This window comes from Neodiprion virginianus, chromosome 2 (assembly GCF_021901495.1).
Source record: "Neodiprion virginianus isolate iyNeoVirg1 chromosome 2, iyNeoVirg1.1, whole genome shotgun sequence".
NCBI classification, from domain to species: Eukaryota; Metazoa; Arthropoda; class Insecta; order Hymenoptera; family Diprionidae; genus Neodiprion; species Neodiprion virginianus.
Window position 1 is genome coordinate 41,014,904 of NC_060878.1, and position 15,500 is coordinate 41,030,403.

Sequence of the window (15,500 nt, forward strand, 5' to 3'; positions counted from 1 at the left end):
CGTTTCTCTTTCTCTCTACCTTCCCGCATTGTTTCGCGTATCGTATGTCTCCTCGCCGACAGTTCGAGGTTTCAGAAACCGATCGATCGATCGATTCTCGCCTGTATACCTACCCGTATAATACGGTCGTGTGTTGTACAGCTACAACGCAAGCAACGTCTTCGCGTCTCCGAGGATCTCCGTCAGATTTCTATTACTGCAAATGATTTTTCTATTCTATTTATCATTTCTGCACCGTGCCTGCACTCTCGCAGTGGCAGCAACCAGTTTACAAGATAGCTTTAATTACCGCGCGTACATCACTCGCCTGCGATATACCTACGTACCTACCTTATACCCGTCTGCCTACTTACCTTCGTAATCAGCACTGGATAACCTTTTGCCGGGAATGATCCTCCGCTGGGATTCTTCGATTAACAGTAAATCTTGGCCAGGGTGACACGCGCTGCGGGAGAGAAGCTGCAGGTTCCGCAACGGGTCTGTCAAGGCGAACGACGCGGCGCGGTGTTGGGATTGAAGAATATCGAAGAATAATCATTGTGTCCCAGAGCGCCGATCCGCGGCCTTTCCAGCTCACACAGCCTCCCCCTCCTTGCGTAACGCAGGATTTCCAGAGACGATCTCGAACTACGGGCCTGCGTACTCGATCCTCCATGAATAAAGGAACGCAATGCTTACACGAACTACAGGTATACCTGCTATGAACGATTGCGCCGTGAGGCCGGCGATGCAGAAGCCGTTAAATATTAATGCAAGCCTTCCTCGCGGGATTCCGAGAAACGGAACCGGGAAATGGATATATAGGAGTTGGATCTCGAGGTTATACAACGCAATCGTCAGCGGCGAGCTCTGACGAAACAATGGGCTACGAGCCCAGCCGTTAATTGGACTTGACAAACGGACAGACGATCCTTTCTTCGCAGGGAACAGACGCGCCTCTCTTGTGTTCCGTGCCCACCTCTGCATCCGATCGGCGAAAAGAAAAGGAGCCGTTCTCCAGGGCCGATTGCGCCGTCTGAAATTCGATGAAAAAAGGGTCGGAATATTGAATTGAAAAACGAAAAGCTCGCGTATCAAGCACGCCGAGGCATGGCGGCTGAAACTCCGCCTTCGGCTCACCGCGAGAAAGAATTTTTAATTATTTTGGTAATTTGTGGTCAATTCCTGTGGCTAGATATCTAAGCTGCAGTCTTTTCTGACGGGGGTCGATCGGGTAGCAGCAGGAACACGTAAGTATAGGCTCGCTTTTAACGGCGAGAGATATATGGGCTGCGGTACCGGACCCATCGCATCGGGTCTCTTACGAGCCTCGCACAGTTTGCTCACGACGATCGTTCGCGTCGCGTATAAGACGCGTACCTGGGTCCGTCTGGGCCTGTGTGCGTGGCGTACGTAGCGGAGATACGAGAACCGGGTGTATACAACCGCCTATGGTATAAAATTAAGGGGGGAAACCCATATAAACGGTCGAAAATGACGGTGAATTTCGGAATTTTTTTCCGAAGCAACCACTTCACTAATCGTTTTCAAATTTGGAGGCTATTTATTGTACATTTCAAGTATCGAAAGACATTTTTTTCAATCGAAAATAATTATTTATCAGCTGGCTGCAATCAATTGTTGTTCAACAAATGTTTCCCGCGATGTCAAACTGCGGCAGCTATAGCATTTTTGTTTTTCATCTGAAACAAAAAATTGAAAAACCATTACATTCGTTATGAAAGTACGCTGTCAATAAACCTAAAAAAAGTAAAAACAGTTGAAAATTGTAAAAATGGCGGCGCTCAAAAAAAAAAATCGGATTTTCAGCGCACATTTTGATGCAAAAAATGGTTGTTAAATTTTTTTTTTTTCAATAATGGAGGTTCATCGACAAGGTTTTGCAATTCTGTATCTAAAAATGTTTGGTTGAAGTGAATCGGATGCATGCTTTTTTTTTTAGAGCTGCCGCAGATTGCAAAAATGTAGTTTCGAGTAAATCGAGTTTAAAGTTTCGGGCAAAGAAAAATCAGAGTCTGGTACCTTATCGCTGTTTTAAGCTATTTCGCTGTTCCGAGCTATTCCGCTATTCCGGGACCGTAAAGCAGACCTTCCTCGTACTCGTAGAGCTGGTTTTCCTCCAATGTCTGCTGTCTTCGAGCTTGTCGAGCTTCTTTGGTGCCTTCGAGGCTGCGGCGATGTTGCCTCTTCAAGCGCTTTTTGTCGTATTCCTCCGCGAAGTTGAAACAGCTATTCCCAATAGTGATTTCCAGATTCTGCATAATTAGGAGAATCGCAGAATAACCTTCGTTGAAGATGCTCCCAGCCAAAAACGCAGCAATCTCAATAATTTGCAACCCACAATGTAAATGTTTGGGAGCTAAGCGCCAAACGGTGGCGTTGAAGCTCTCATTAGCATTCTGGGTATGTCCACCCAAACATCGCTGTAGTAAATCTGTTTTAGACAAGTCCTTGTAGATTGGCAGCAAATGTTTCTGGACATCAGGATGCAGTGGCGGAGAATGATCGAAGACACCACCTGTGGCCTCAGCAACGCGACATTTACACCAACTGTCTGCTCCTGTGGGACAATTTTCGTGCCTCGGTTTTTCGTTAGTTGAGCATAAGTGGTCATAAGTTGCCATAATAGATTTTGCCATATCTTCGACGGAGTCAACATTTCTTCGGATAGCCAAGCCGTAATAAATTGTTAATTTTTTTATTAGCGTGTCGGTGAGTTTTCCCCTACCGCCTAGTTTTTTGTCTTTCTTCACATTGCGAAGTCGAGTACCCATTCTTTTTTGGACGTGCCCAACGCACTCGCTCTTCACAACTTGTAATTCTTCACCATACGGACTTTCTTCCAAAATTGCCTTGTACGTTTTTGAGTCTCCGTCTCCTATATAATTTCCGTATTTTACTCCAAATCTTTCTTCGGATTCCAGAAACATTTCTAATATAGCATCCACCTCCATCTTACCCGCAGAACCTTCGTGATTTGCAGTGCATGTATCGTCATGTTCTGCGTACCAGTCGAGATATTCCGGAGAATTTTTCTTATTTAGCCATTCTTGACAACCTTTGCAGTAGGAACTTTTAACCATTAAATCTATTACTTTGCAAGAATAATAGCCTATAAGAGTCGTTACGCCATACAGTGAAGAAAAGCCGCGTTTCTTCCATGAACCATCACCCGATACTTTCAGAATTGATGGAGGCCTTTCGCGTTTCACATTTTCTTCGATTTCCTCTGCTACAGCTTTTTTGCAGAAAATGTTGAACATTATTTTCGCTGAAGTATGAATATGTTTCACACTATTGTCGTATGCATTTTGACTCAGACCACTACCGAGATCCATCAAACCAGCAAATATATTTATTCCTTGTCGACCGATGCCCAAAAGTCGCATGACAAATACAATCCTTCGATTTATTTCAAAACCATTGTTCAAAGAAGGTCCAGAGTTGATATCACTGCGACCACACCGGCACAAAACCACGAGCTTGAAACCGAAACCACGACCCGAGGTTTCTTCGAAGTTGACATTTTTTTTGCACTTCGCACAAATAAGCATTTCCGACAGAGCGCCAAAAATCGTATAAAACTCGATGATTCGGTAACAGAGCGCATTATTCTTGTGAACATCCGTGTAAGACGCATTGGAAAGTTTTTTTGCACTGGAACTCTCTCCTAGCGATTCGCCTTCTTTATCGGAGAACTGATTCCCTTGGAACTTTCGTTTTGGGCGTCTCGCTGCACGTTGATATTCGCTCCTACGTGATTTCGGGTACATTTTGACGGTAAAAGACTTCTACACCAACCGAAATTCGAAACACGACTGTCCTTTGCAAGCAAATAGAACCGTTACCAAGCATCAGAATACACACATGCACACAGAGAATCGCATACCTCTTTTGTTTGACTAGAATCAGATGTTTCCTCGATTAGGTATCGTGGTGTGATAGAACAAAAGACGAACTAAAGACGATCGGGTCTCGCGGCGAGCAAGATCGGACCTGCCCCGCGCGCAGTCACTCAGTTCCCCGGCCATAACATCGAAAGTATTCATAATATCACAACCAAATTTTCAGGGAATATTCTTAAGATGTTTAACCATCGATTCGTTAGATAAAAAAAAAAACGGATTTTTGAAAAATTCCATATGGGTTTCCCCCCTTAAATGCTATTCGGCAGGCCTATTCCGTTTCGGGCAGGTAGCGGCCACCGGTAATTACTACCTAGGATATAACTTAGGAGCTGGTCCAGAGGAAGATGAAAGGCGAGACCCACGGATTTTCAAAACTGAAACCGAAACTTCGATAGACCCGATATAACTCCGGCCCTCCCCCTTCGGCTCCCCGTGAGAACCCTCAATGCACACAGCATCGATTATTTACGAGTCACTTGTTCTCCGTTCGGATTCTTAACCCTACGCCACGGATACAACTTACCTCGCATCACGGCCGCACATGATACTCACAAATTATACACTCTTCATCTGTACGCGTCGCCTCGCCACGCCAAAGTCGTATATTTTTCTTCCCGGGAACAGAATACATCGATTTGTCTCGCGACCAGGAAATCTAGACTCTGACACTTGTTCACAATCACCGGTAGAAAACTTTGTCCACCGCACTTGTACGTGTACTTGAGTTGCGTTTCGTCGTCTTAAAAGGTCTCACCCCGTTGAATGGCGCGTAAATAAATTCGCTACTTCGGCCATCAGCTCGTACGATCTACTGGGAAACCGTCCGTCTCAAATCTTGAACAGATTTCGATGATTGTGTTATTTCAATCTCACTGCCGTCCCGGGAAAGAGATTTTGAGTAAAGCTCGATTCGTGGCACTGGAATTAAAATTCAGTGACAAAACGCGCGTGTTGTTCTTTAATATTACAAGATGCGCCTGTTCCTGAAAGTAAAATCGAGAAGGCGCGGTCGTTTTGCCGAAAAATAATAATAATAATAATAATAATAATAAGAAACCATTCCCCCGTGTGTTTGTCCAGCAATTTTCTCGCGTCTTCTCATTTGAATGGACTTGACCAAATATATTCTTCCTCTTATTATTCATCTTCTTCTGATGACACTGCACGCACCGGTGCTGAGACCCTCTCGTCGTCCAAGCTTGGACACTCGGTTCTCGCTTTTTCACGAAACAAAAATATTTGTATGAAAGAAGTATTGTGTTTACATTAAGCATGCAGTTGCGCCACACGTCAACGTCACGGAGCGTTAAGATCTTTGACATTCGAGTCGGTGGGTGTGTGAATCCGTTTAAACAAATCATTGCGCACGTATCTGTTCCTGCGCTCGCATTTACGTTCGAAACATCCGATCTAATACACCTAGTCTGTATGGCGTAAGTATGTGCAAATTCCGTGCGTGAAGTTTCGACTCTCCTCTTTCTCGATCCTCGTGCGATATCGTTACACCAGCTCACCACCGTTAACCGAAGCTGATATTCGGTTGAACTCGGATTACGAAACGTCTAGTATTCCCCATCCCGCGTTCGTGTCCGCTGTCAATGATCGTTCGAAGTCGTCGAGGCAGACCGAGCATGATCGGTGTCGTTAATTGCTCCTCAATTAGGGGATAAATCGATTCTCCGGATCGTTGAACCCGCCCGGCCGGATCTTCATTAATTTCAGCCGATTTCGCGCGCTGTAATAACCGGTAATGAAGTAGAGGACGAGGAAGAGAAGATGCTGGAGTCCAGGGATCCCGAAGAGGAGGAAGACCACGCCGCGCATACTGAGACTATACCTATCCTGTACAACGTAACACGCAACGCGGAGCCGGGAGAGCCTGGCAGGTACGGCTCGCTGCACCTTGGCTATGCGGAAAGGAAGGCTCTCCGGCTCTTCTCCTCGACTTACACCATCGCGCCAGGAACGGGTGAACAAGGCGTATACAAGGGGGGCACAGGTACGCGAGGGGCGCCGCTGTGCAACAGGTACATAAATAACGGCTGGCTTTGTAATATACCACGAGTCGCGGCTGCCTCGAGTGCATGTGTGCGCTTCGGCGCTAAACTTACCGGGTGACGCGAGGAAGCGGTGCCGTCGCGGACGACGTCGTTGGGCGTTTGTCCTCGGCCGCAACCTCGACAACGAGAGCGTCGTTCCCCGCTGCGCCGCCTATCGTGCATCGCTCGCACCCCGCGTGCCAATTATTCGCTGTCAGTCGGTCACGCGATATCTCATGCGCGCGAATTGGGAATTACGTGCGTTGAACACGTTCCTTGACACCCGTCAGAACGGGGAAAGAAATCGTTTGACGGGCCGAGACGCGAATGTTTATAATAAAATGGCCGACCGTGACTCGGTGGTCGGTCGGGATTTCGAAGGAAATGAGACAAGGAGAAGAGGAGGAGGAGAGGGAGAAAAAAGAACGCTGATTTCTAATGATAATTACCAGAACCACGCCCTCGCTCAAAAATTCTCATCGCATTCGGGCAGCGTTCTCCTATTTCACCGTTTCTTTGTAATTTACAAACGTTACCACCACGCATACGACTGATGCATGCGACCCAAGGTCGAGGGCAACCAACGCGCTTGGGATTCAACGATAATTAATGAACGGTGAAACGCTGATACGTCCGCGCGTCTATTCCGCGTAAAGTATGCGGTTCGCGGGGCAATCAGGGCCGTTCGCAAGACCTCTTCGGTAAAATCTGCAGACACCCGCTACGTAAAGCGTTTACTACAGCGGCGTGCTGCAGATACCGCGTATTACTACACATGTAGGTACACGTACGTACGTATATTCGTTCATGTGATGCGGAGGTGAAATATATTGTGGAAACTAAAAGCCGTGCAGCGGCAGACGGGAGGACGCTCCTCGGCCACGTCGGTGCACTTTCTACAGTACCGGTTATATCGCGGGGAACAAAAAGAGAAAGAATATCGAGGAGGGAAAAATTCGCCTCACGCTGTATATACAGTCTATATTCTATTAGCCTATACACGGTACCGCGCATCGTGCTGCAGACGCTTCTATGCTTTTCGTTACGTCTATGTAGCGCGATGCGCAGACGGACACGGAGCGCTACGCTCGCGGCACGTACGAGTTCTGCACATAGCGCACAACCGCGACTGAACCCCATTAGCATAAAGGAGAACGAAAATTACTCCGACGGATTGCGCAAATTGGCGATTTCTTTTCACCGTGCACATGTGTTCGACGGAACGATCTGCGCCACGAAAGAATTTTTTGTTAGAAACCGTCGTGTTACGGTTATACACTTCGTAATTAACCCGTCCAGGTTACTACAAATCCTTTCATTATACCTACATTCACGTATCAGATACACGCTGGAAGAGATTACGTGGTTGGAATTTCTGTAAAAATGTTACGCGGAAGTATGAATCAATTTCTTCAACACTCGATCAAATTGTTTTCACTTCAATTCTCGATGGTCAGGAGGTATAGTAGAAGAATCTTGTCCATAGCCACTATAAGCCATCGACCAAAGTCTTTTTGGCTCTCTGCTGTCACAATGTTGAAGATGATGAATTTGAAATTGTGCATGCAAAATGTTACATGTTCAAATGTACGGATCGTTCATTCTTGATAAAACTGAGGCTACTTGAGTGATTCGAGATGTCAACTTCAAGTGCGATATTCAAATAACAATATCGAAGCTATTGCTCACAGTATATCATATTCGCAATCGACGATATTAAAAAGTTTTTGCACTTGAATAGACTAATTAGTTTACTATTCCGAACATCCGTGATTTGTGAAATCAAATTCGAAATCAGTCACGCAAAAAGCAAAAAACGCAAACTTTGTTCCACTCTTTTGGCGAAGAGGAGAGGTCTATAAGGAAGTGATGATAAAAATTGGTCCCCCCACCCCCCTTGTGGAAAAGCAGCACAATGATAGTGACGTACGTCTTACGTGTTCGACAGGCGACAACGGCCACCGGATTCTTCGAGGTGCAGATTCTCTCGCTGACGAACAACAGGGGCACCCTGGTCGACGGGAGGTGTTGCGGCGGAGGAACCGATGGCGGCGGTGGCGGCGGCGGCGGCGACAACTGGGGCGGCGGTTATCCGGTCTGCGGAACGCCCTGCACAACCGCATTCTGGCTGTGCCTGAAGGAGTACCAGTCGAACGTGACGGCGATCGGTTCCTGCAGTTTCGGCAACGTCTCTAGTCAAGCTCTGGGCCAGAACACGTTCACCCTAAGCGAGCCAGTCACCCTTCAGCTGCGCTTCACCTTCAGATGGACTGTAAGTATACTCGGAAATGCTAATTACTCTCATTTCTCTCTTCTCGTGTTGTTCTCTGTTCTTTTTCTTCTTTGTTTCTTTTTTTTTTTTACATCTCCTCGACTCGTGCGTATCCCGGGTACCGCGGTAGCTATTTTCTTCTCTCCGGACGCGTCCGCTCCGTTGAACTCTGAACTCTGACCCCTTCTCCGACTGTCGACGGTCCAGACTTTCGCGCCGCTCCGCGACAAGCTCACTGTGTAACCCTCGCGGAAAGACAAGATGCTGCATCATGCGCAACGCATTGCGCCCGTGTAACGCGACTCCGGGAACGTCGACGAACCCATGTTCTAATTGAGGGCTAATTGGGGTTGCTGGACGATGCCACCGTGGCTTTCGCTTAGTTCGAGAGGGGAACACGACCCCGATCTGCGCGTTCCGAGTCCCCGTATCAGGAAGGCGATTCTCGTTGCAGTTCGAAGTGGGAACTTCGTATTCATTTATTTGTACCGGGAAAAGGCAAGAAAATCACTCTCGACGAGAAAAGTCGGGGAAGTCGATTTCCGTAAACGACTTGGTCACGTGGGAACTCTCCTGCCGTCCACTGATGCAGACGGAAATTTAAAAACGGGTCGCGGTATCGAACGATGATTAAATCATCGAACGTGTCACCGACTGGTGTAAACAGCGCCTAGCTGAAGCTGGGGAACATGGAATTTATTTTCACATTTACCGTATAGGCAGAGCGTACAAGCGGCGACTGCATATTATAATCCGGAGAGAAAGAAGACCCGTAGAAGATGTCCGAGACCCTGAAGAGACTTGGTTCCGTGGCCGGGGGTTCGGGGAGGCGAGGAGACGGCAGGCAGCGCGCATTAAATATTAAAGTACACATTGAAGATTATTTGAAGAGGTTTTGTGTTTGTATATTTCATAACTCGCCCGCGGTTCCCGAGTGGTCCTGGTACTCCCCTCGGCCCTTTCCACCGGTGCTCGAGGACCGAACTTCGCGGTGTTTATACACGCGAACCCTCAAATTGCTCCGGAGTTCCAAGAGGTCCCGAGGAGGACCGAGACGGACCCCGAAAGGGTCGCTTACTTACGTAGCTCCTCCGCCCCCTCCGCTTCCTCCGCTTCTTGTTCTTACACATATTCCTCCTCGGCCGCTGCTCGCCCAGTTAGCGTCTCACCGTCCGGAGTTAATCAAATTATTAACGCGTCCCGGGCAACAATGATAATAATATGAGAAATATGGAAAGTAAACAGTGCACGCAGCCGTCTGCGCTGACGGAGAAGAGAGGCAACCGCGCGCCTTTCAGCTCGCAAGGAGCGGTGGCCTACAGACGAGCTTCAGAAGTCCGGGCAGCCTAACCGGTGTTCGGGGGGTGGGATCAACGTCGACGTCGACGTCGGGGCGATAATGACCCGGATGCCTTCCTATCAGTCCTACGCTATTGTGTTCTACACGCATGCCGCGAGTGTCGGTTTTGTTCAGCTGCGCGTTTTCCGCTCCCTGCAGATATCGCCGATGCTCGCGGGCGCGCTGCTTGACGCATCCTTGACTCGGGACCAGCGCGCCGTTCAGAGAAAGAGAGAAAGAGAGAAAGAGGCGAAGCAGAGAAACGAAAACCTCTCCCGAACAAAGATCGCCTTGGCTAATCTCACGATCTGCGCTCCGGCTAATTGGACAAACTTATATGGCCGGCCCGAAATCCCCGATCGGCAGACCAGATCGGAGGTGATCGATGGCTTCCTCGGTGTAGTCGCGCTTATCGCGCTTTCGCGCTACGGAGAAACGAAGAATACTCGCCGATTCGTCCCTCATTGTTACGAAGCGCTCGTGAAGATGAGCTTTTCTTGACGCGATGCGACGGCGTTCGCACCTTGGCCCGAATCGACTACCGCCTCAGAAGCGCAGCAGAGTGCGAAACTCGCGGTCTTGTATTACCAAGAGGTCAACGGCCACGTGATAACCACGAGGCAAACCATAATATAATATACAGCCTAGGCGTCAACGAGCAGGCATTTCATGAATGTGCACTGATGCGTGGCTAATATGGGCGCCGCTGTATCAATGACATGACGTCAGAAGTAGCGGGAAACACGTGGTCGCGGTAAGGTATTACCATTATTATCGTTTAGGGACGGAATCCACTTGCAGCCTAGGCGCGGTGTTCAGGTGTCGATGATTACTCGCAATCGAACTGTGTAACCGTGCATTACACGGCTAGGATATCCGTCGAGGACCCGGCGTGCGACTGCAATCGCGCATCGGCAGCATCAGCATCAGCAGCGCATGGATAACCGATTTACAAAAGGTGCATATAACGCAAACGAGCGCGAGATAGGATACGCATTAGCATAGAGCGGCGCGCGGGACAAGCCGGGCATTGGAGAACGAGTAAGATGAAAAGGAAGGGAGGAAGCGGGGGGGCCCGCGGGCCCCACGGGGACCGTACAGTGACTCAGGAGAGCCAACAGGTGTATGCCTGCATCTCTCTGAAACGTAGCCTGTGCGGTGCTGGGTGTGTTGACTTAATACATGAACGAGGCACGCACCCGCGTCTGGTGGATATGACTGCGGGTATACCTGCGTGCATACACGCACGTGTAGGTGTATACACCTGTGTGACGACGTATGTAAATTGAGGTAGAATGTCGCTTTGGTTTGGGCAATATCCAGCCTCGACGTGTGTGTGAACCAGCCTCGCGGACCGCATACCAAAGACTTTTTAGTCAGCTCTCGTCGGCCCTCCTGGTCCCTCGGTTTCGTCCTCCTCGGATCCCTCGCGATGCGATGCGCTGCGCAGTGTTGCACCGGAGTCTCGGCAGCTCATCGTCTAGGTATATATTTAACACATGGACGGAATGTCGCTTCTTACGCTCCTGCGCTTCAGGTATGGTCCCCCACAGCCGGTTACCTACCTACCTACTCCATCGGCCGCCCACCTCACTCCTCGGCGCAGCATCGCGGGATCCTCTTTGACCGAAGGAATCTTCTTTCATTGAAGGCAACGGAAAAAGAGCAGAGGAACACTCGTCGAAATCATTAATTACCGGCAAATACTGCGACCGGGTGGCCGGCCGAGATCGAAATCTTGAGGAGAATAAATCAGGATCGAGTAATCGCGAAATACGTTACATTTCGCGCGTCCGACTTGTACCCTCGTGCTTTTATCGTTTACAGCTTCGTTCAGTTGTGAGCCATTAGATGTTTTCCTTCGGTTTTCGGTTAGGTATTTTAAAGGTCACAAATTAACGATATTCTCGATCGATGTATTATACCAATTTAAAGTCAATATTTCGCGCACGTACGTGTGTATGTACTTATACCTGCGTCATTCGACGAAAACAGCGATGAAATTGTCGAAACTATTTCTCCAAAAACATCTTGTTGGTATTGATCGTTTTACAATACTCAAAGAACGATCTATGCTTGATTTCCTTCTCATCACGCGCTGTGGTGAATTTGAATTTTTCTTAAAACTCAGTTGAGGAATAAAGTCGATTCCATTAGCGGTGATAAAAAAAACACACACACACTCGAGTAACAAAAAAATAAAACGCCAGTATGCCTACGCGACGTGTTCGACGAGGAATAATATTAACGAATCGAGAGACTGCGAGTGAGCGTGCAGGCGAGGGAGTGTAGAGTGCCTGTAAAGGCGTAAACTTGAAAAGAGGAATTAAGTCCACAACCACATTGAAGGCGAGCAGAGAACCCGCGTCAATCAAACCAGTGTACGCATGCCCAACTGTAATAAATATAATTAATAGGAAGCACTTAGTGGGCGGATGGAAAAAAGAGAAAAGATGAGGAAAAAAAAAAGAAACAAGACACAAGAGGCAAAAAAAAAATGAAAAATAAATAAAAACGAAAGAAAGAAAAATTCGGCTCCCGATCATCGTAGAGGATATAAACGACCATGTAAATATCCATCTTGCACCGGTCGATCTGACCGACAAAACCCTTCCATCGAAAGTCAATCCTCAAGGACAAACGTGCTTAGATTTTCTCGCCTCATGCACCACCGATACCAAAACTGACGCCCATTGTGCATTGACAGACGCGGCATAGCTACCGCATTGCGTTTCGGAGCACAGTGCACCGCGTACCCACGCCCACATATTGAAGCCAACACGAATACCTTCGCAGCACGAAGCGACAGCGTTACCTACGCGCTTACGGTGAACCACGCGTCCTTTCCGCGAAACATCGGACATGTCGAATGACACGTGAGACGACTGAACCTCTGTCTCAGAGGCTTGTAGCATTGCTTGGAGGAATCACAGCCATGTGTGAACGCGACTTGTACCGAAGACCTAGAAATTTAAATTGGACCGACGAACGAGTCGATACTTTACTGAAAACCGGTCCGTGGAACCGTCGTCAGTATTGCTGATGATCGATACACCGAATAGCCTGAGACTTTGAGGTATCTATAGAATCGCTTTGAATGACCGAACATGAAAACTTTCTTCATTCGTCAAAGTCCATACGGGTAGATAGGAGAAAATTTTAACAACGGCTCCACGAACCGCACGGATCACGGCTGAAAACATTACCTGCGCTTAGAAGAGGAAGAAAGAGAGAAAGAATCAAACCGAATCTAGTTTTCACGGTGTTCGGTCTGAGTAATGAGGTGTATCCCAGAGGCTGAGGTACCAAAAAAGCAATTTACATCCACGACATAATTTCGTTATTGCGCGACTACGAAAGGCCATAACTAGGGCTGTAAAACGGGATGACTTCGTTTTATCGATTCCGCCATCCCACCATCCCGGCTACATCGTTACAATTTCTTGTCGTGCATGCGATAGTCCCGCTTTTCTCCGTTATATCGAGGCCGATACCACGCGATTGAGGAAGAACAAGAACGTTTTTACCAGTAACCACGACCGTGTAACGGCGGCTCTCTTGTATCGCTCAGTCGTTGCATGAAAATATTTTGAGCAACCGCATTTGAGACCGGAAGCCAGTTTTTTCACCGCCGCATAGAATAAGACAACCCTTTTTAAGGGCCGTCCCGAAGGGAACTTTGGAACACAGCTTGATCCTTTGTCCGAATTGCTCGCCGTAATTTGGTCTCTCGAGGCACTCGAGGATCTCAGCTGGAAGCCTTTATACGTCACGTTAAATAACCTAGCCCAACAGAATCCAACCTCACCCGGGTATATCTGGCCGGTCGACTCAGCGGCTAATCCGAAAGCTCTGAAAGCAAAGTGGTCGATTTGGTTGAAACGCAGGCTTCGCAGCGTCCGGACACCCGATGATAAGAGCCTCGCATTGCCGTAACCCAGTGAACAATTAATGCTCTCCTCTAGTTGCCGGGGCTAATTAACGCTTCGAGGTCCTCCTGGCCGACCAGACGCTCGGCGTCTCCGGGAAACAAAAAGCATTCCTGCAGGTTAGGGGAACCTGGGTTCAATCGTGAAGTCGCGCTGGCAGCGATTCTCCAAGGGATGGATTCGAACGCGTGTGCACATATTTAAGTTTCTACAAGGTGTGTATAAGAAAGAGAGAGAGAGAGAGAGTGAGAGCGAGAGAGAGAGACGGACAGAAGGAGAGCAGCGAAAGAGAGGAAGAGGGCGAAAACGACGATGAGCATCAAAGTGGCGGGCGTGGGAAAGAAGGCATCGAGCGAGCCACCAATTAACACCAATTAGCGTTCATATACTCTAGGTACCCCCGCCGAATGAACTTCACGTTTACCATCCTGCGCACACCATGCGCGAGCACTCCCGGAGCACCGTAACGTACGGGACCGTCGTTCATGCGATGGACGAATGTATCATCCATTGTGTGTCGCGCACACGCAGGCCTGCTTAGTAATATCTAATTAATAGGAGTGGGCGATTCATACGTGGACGTCAGAGCCGAGGAGGAGCGCACCGCGTTCATTACCTAGCCGAGGTGATCGGTTAGGTGCCCCGAGTTAGGATCGCGTGGTGCGCCTACGAGGATTTCCGAAGCGTATCGGGACTCGCGAAAACAGTTGCCAGGGTATCATCTCAGCCCGTGATTGCGACTACCGGTGATTGATAATCTCGATAGATTACCGGTGTTTTCGCTAGCGATGACCGTTGGAGGATCCTCAACTGCCATCTTTGCCGCTTTCTACATTGGCCCGCACGTTAGAGAGAGAGAGAGAGAGAGAGAGATGGAGAGCGAGAGAGAAGAGAGCCGGAGAGAGCCGGTCGCGTTGCATGATTGGAATTCATTTATTACATTAGGCAGCCGTCACTCACGTCTGCTGGATGGATCGGTTGGATTGGTGGTTTCAATCAGGTTCTCTCAACTACGTCGAGCGTGCGGAGTGCGGACGCAACAGTGTCCACGCACTCACTAACTAGGCGCACAGATGACCGTAGCGATAAGCCAATGGCCATCAGGAACCCTTTTAAATCATAATTTTGAACATCTCGGGCGTACCGAATGCCCCTAATCCGTTTGCCTGGTCACGTATCCTCGCGCGCAGCTATTTCGCCATAACAAGTAGGCACAGTGGGTACACACGCGTGTATCAAGATATAGGTGGATTCGCGAGAGAGTCGAGGCTGGGAACCGCGAGGCGAGTCTTAAAATCCAAACACCGCAGCGGTCTCTTATGCTACTTCACGTGATCGCCGTATTTACTGTTACACGCTATCCACGGAGAGCGTTACACCGGTCGCGATGAATAAATAAAAAATAAAAAAAGAAATCACCGCATGGTCGAGTGTGATAAAACTCCGGAAACAGCCGTTTCGTATCTCTATTTTACGCTCCTCAATGTGTGCTTTCAGAGACAATTCACGCTGATCCTTCAGGCGAGAGACGAGGCTACTTTGGGCGTAATAGAGGAGGCTAGCTACAGCGGCCTCGTCCTCCCTGGACCGGCGTGGCACACCCTGAACCATCAGGGTAGAAACGCTCATCTGGCTTACAGGGTGCGAGTCCAGTGCGCCGAGCATTACTACAACGCGACGTGCACGAAGCTCTGCAGGCCGAGGGACGACAAGTTTGGGCATTACACTTGCGACGACAACGGCGACAAGGTTTGCATCCACGGATGGAAAGGCGCCAACTGCGAAACCGGTAAGTCCGACTGTCAGTCAGCCGACGCTCTGCGTAACTATACCTTGTACTTCCTCTACGGCTCAATTTCATTGCACGTCTTGATTACCGCGGGACAGGTTGTTAATTGTTCGACCTGTACCAAATCCCGATTGCGGGCTCCGCCGCCGCCAATGAAGGATGTGGAAGCATAGGATGTTTTATTGATCGCGGTTTGTACCGTCTCGGTGAAAGTTGCATGCACT

General features: G+C 48.6%; 1 protein-coding gene across 2 annotated transcripts in view; it reads left to right on the forward strand.

Annotated features, from left to right (window-relative positions):
• LOC124297441 (protein jagged-1) overlaps window positions 1-15,500 on the forward strand; it is a 65,288-nt gene that overhangs the window by 43,451 nt on the left and 6,337 nt on the right. For both annotated transcript variants that reach the window (XM_046748481.1, XM_046748483.1), the window contains 2 exons: window positions 7,896-8,219; window positions 14,985-15,276. In XM_046748481.1, coding sequence (XP_046604437.1) covers window positions 7,896-8,219; window positions 14,985-15,276 — 616 coding nt within the window. The remainder of the gene's footprint in view (window positions 1-7,895; window positions 8,220-14,984; window positions 15,277-15,500) is intronic.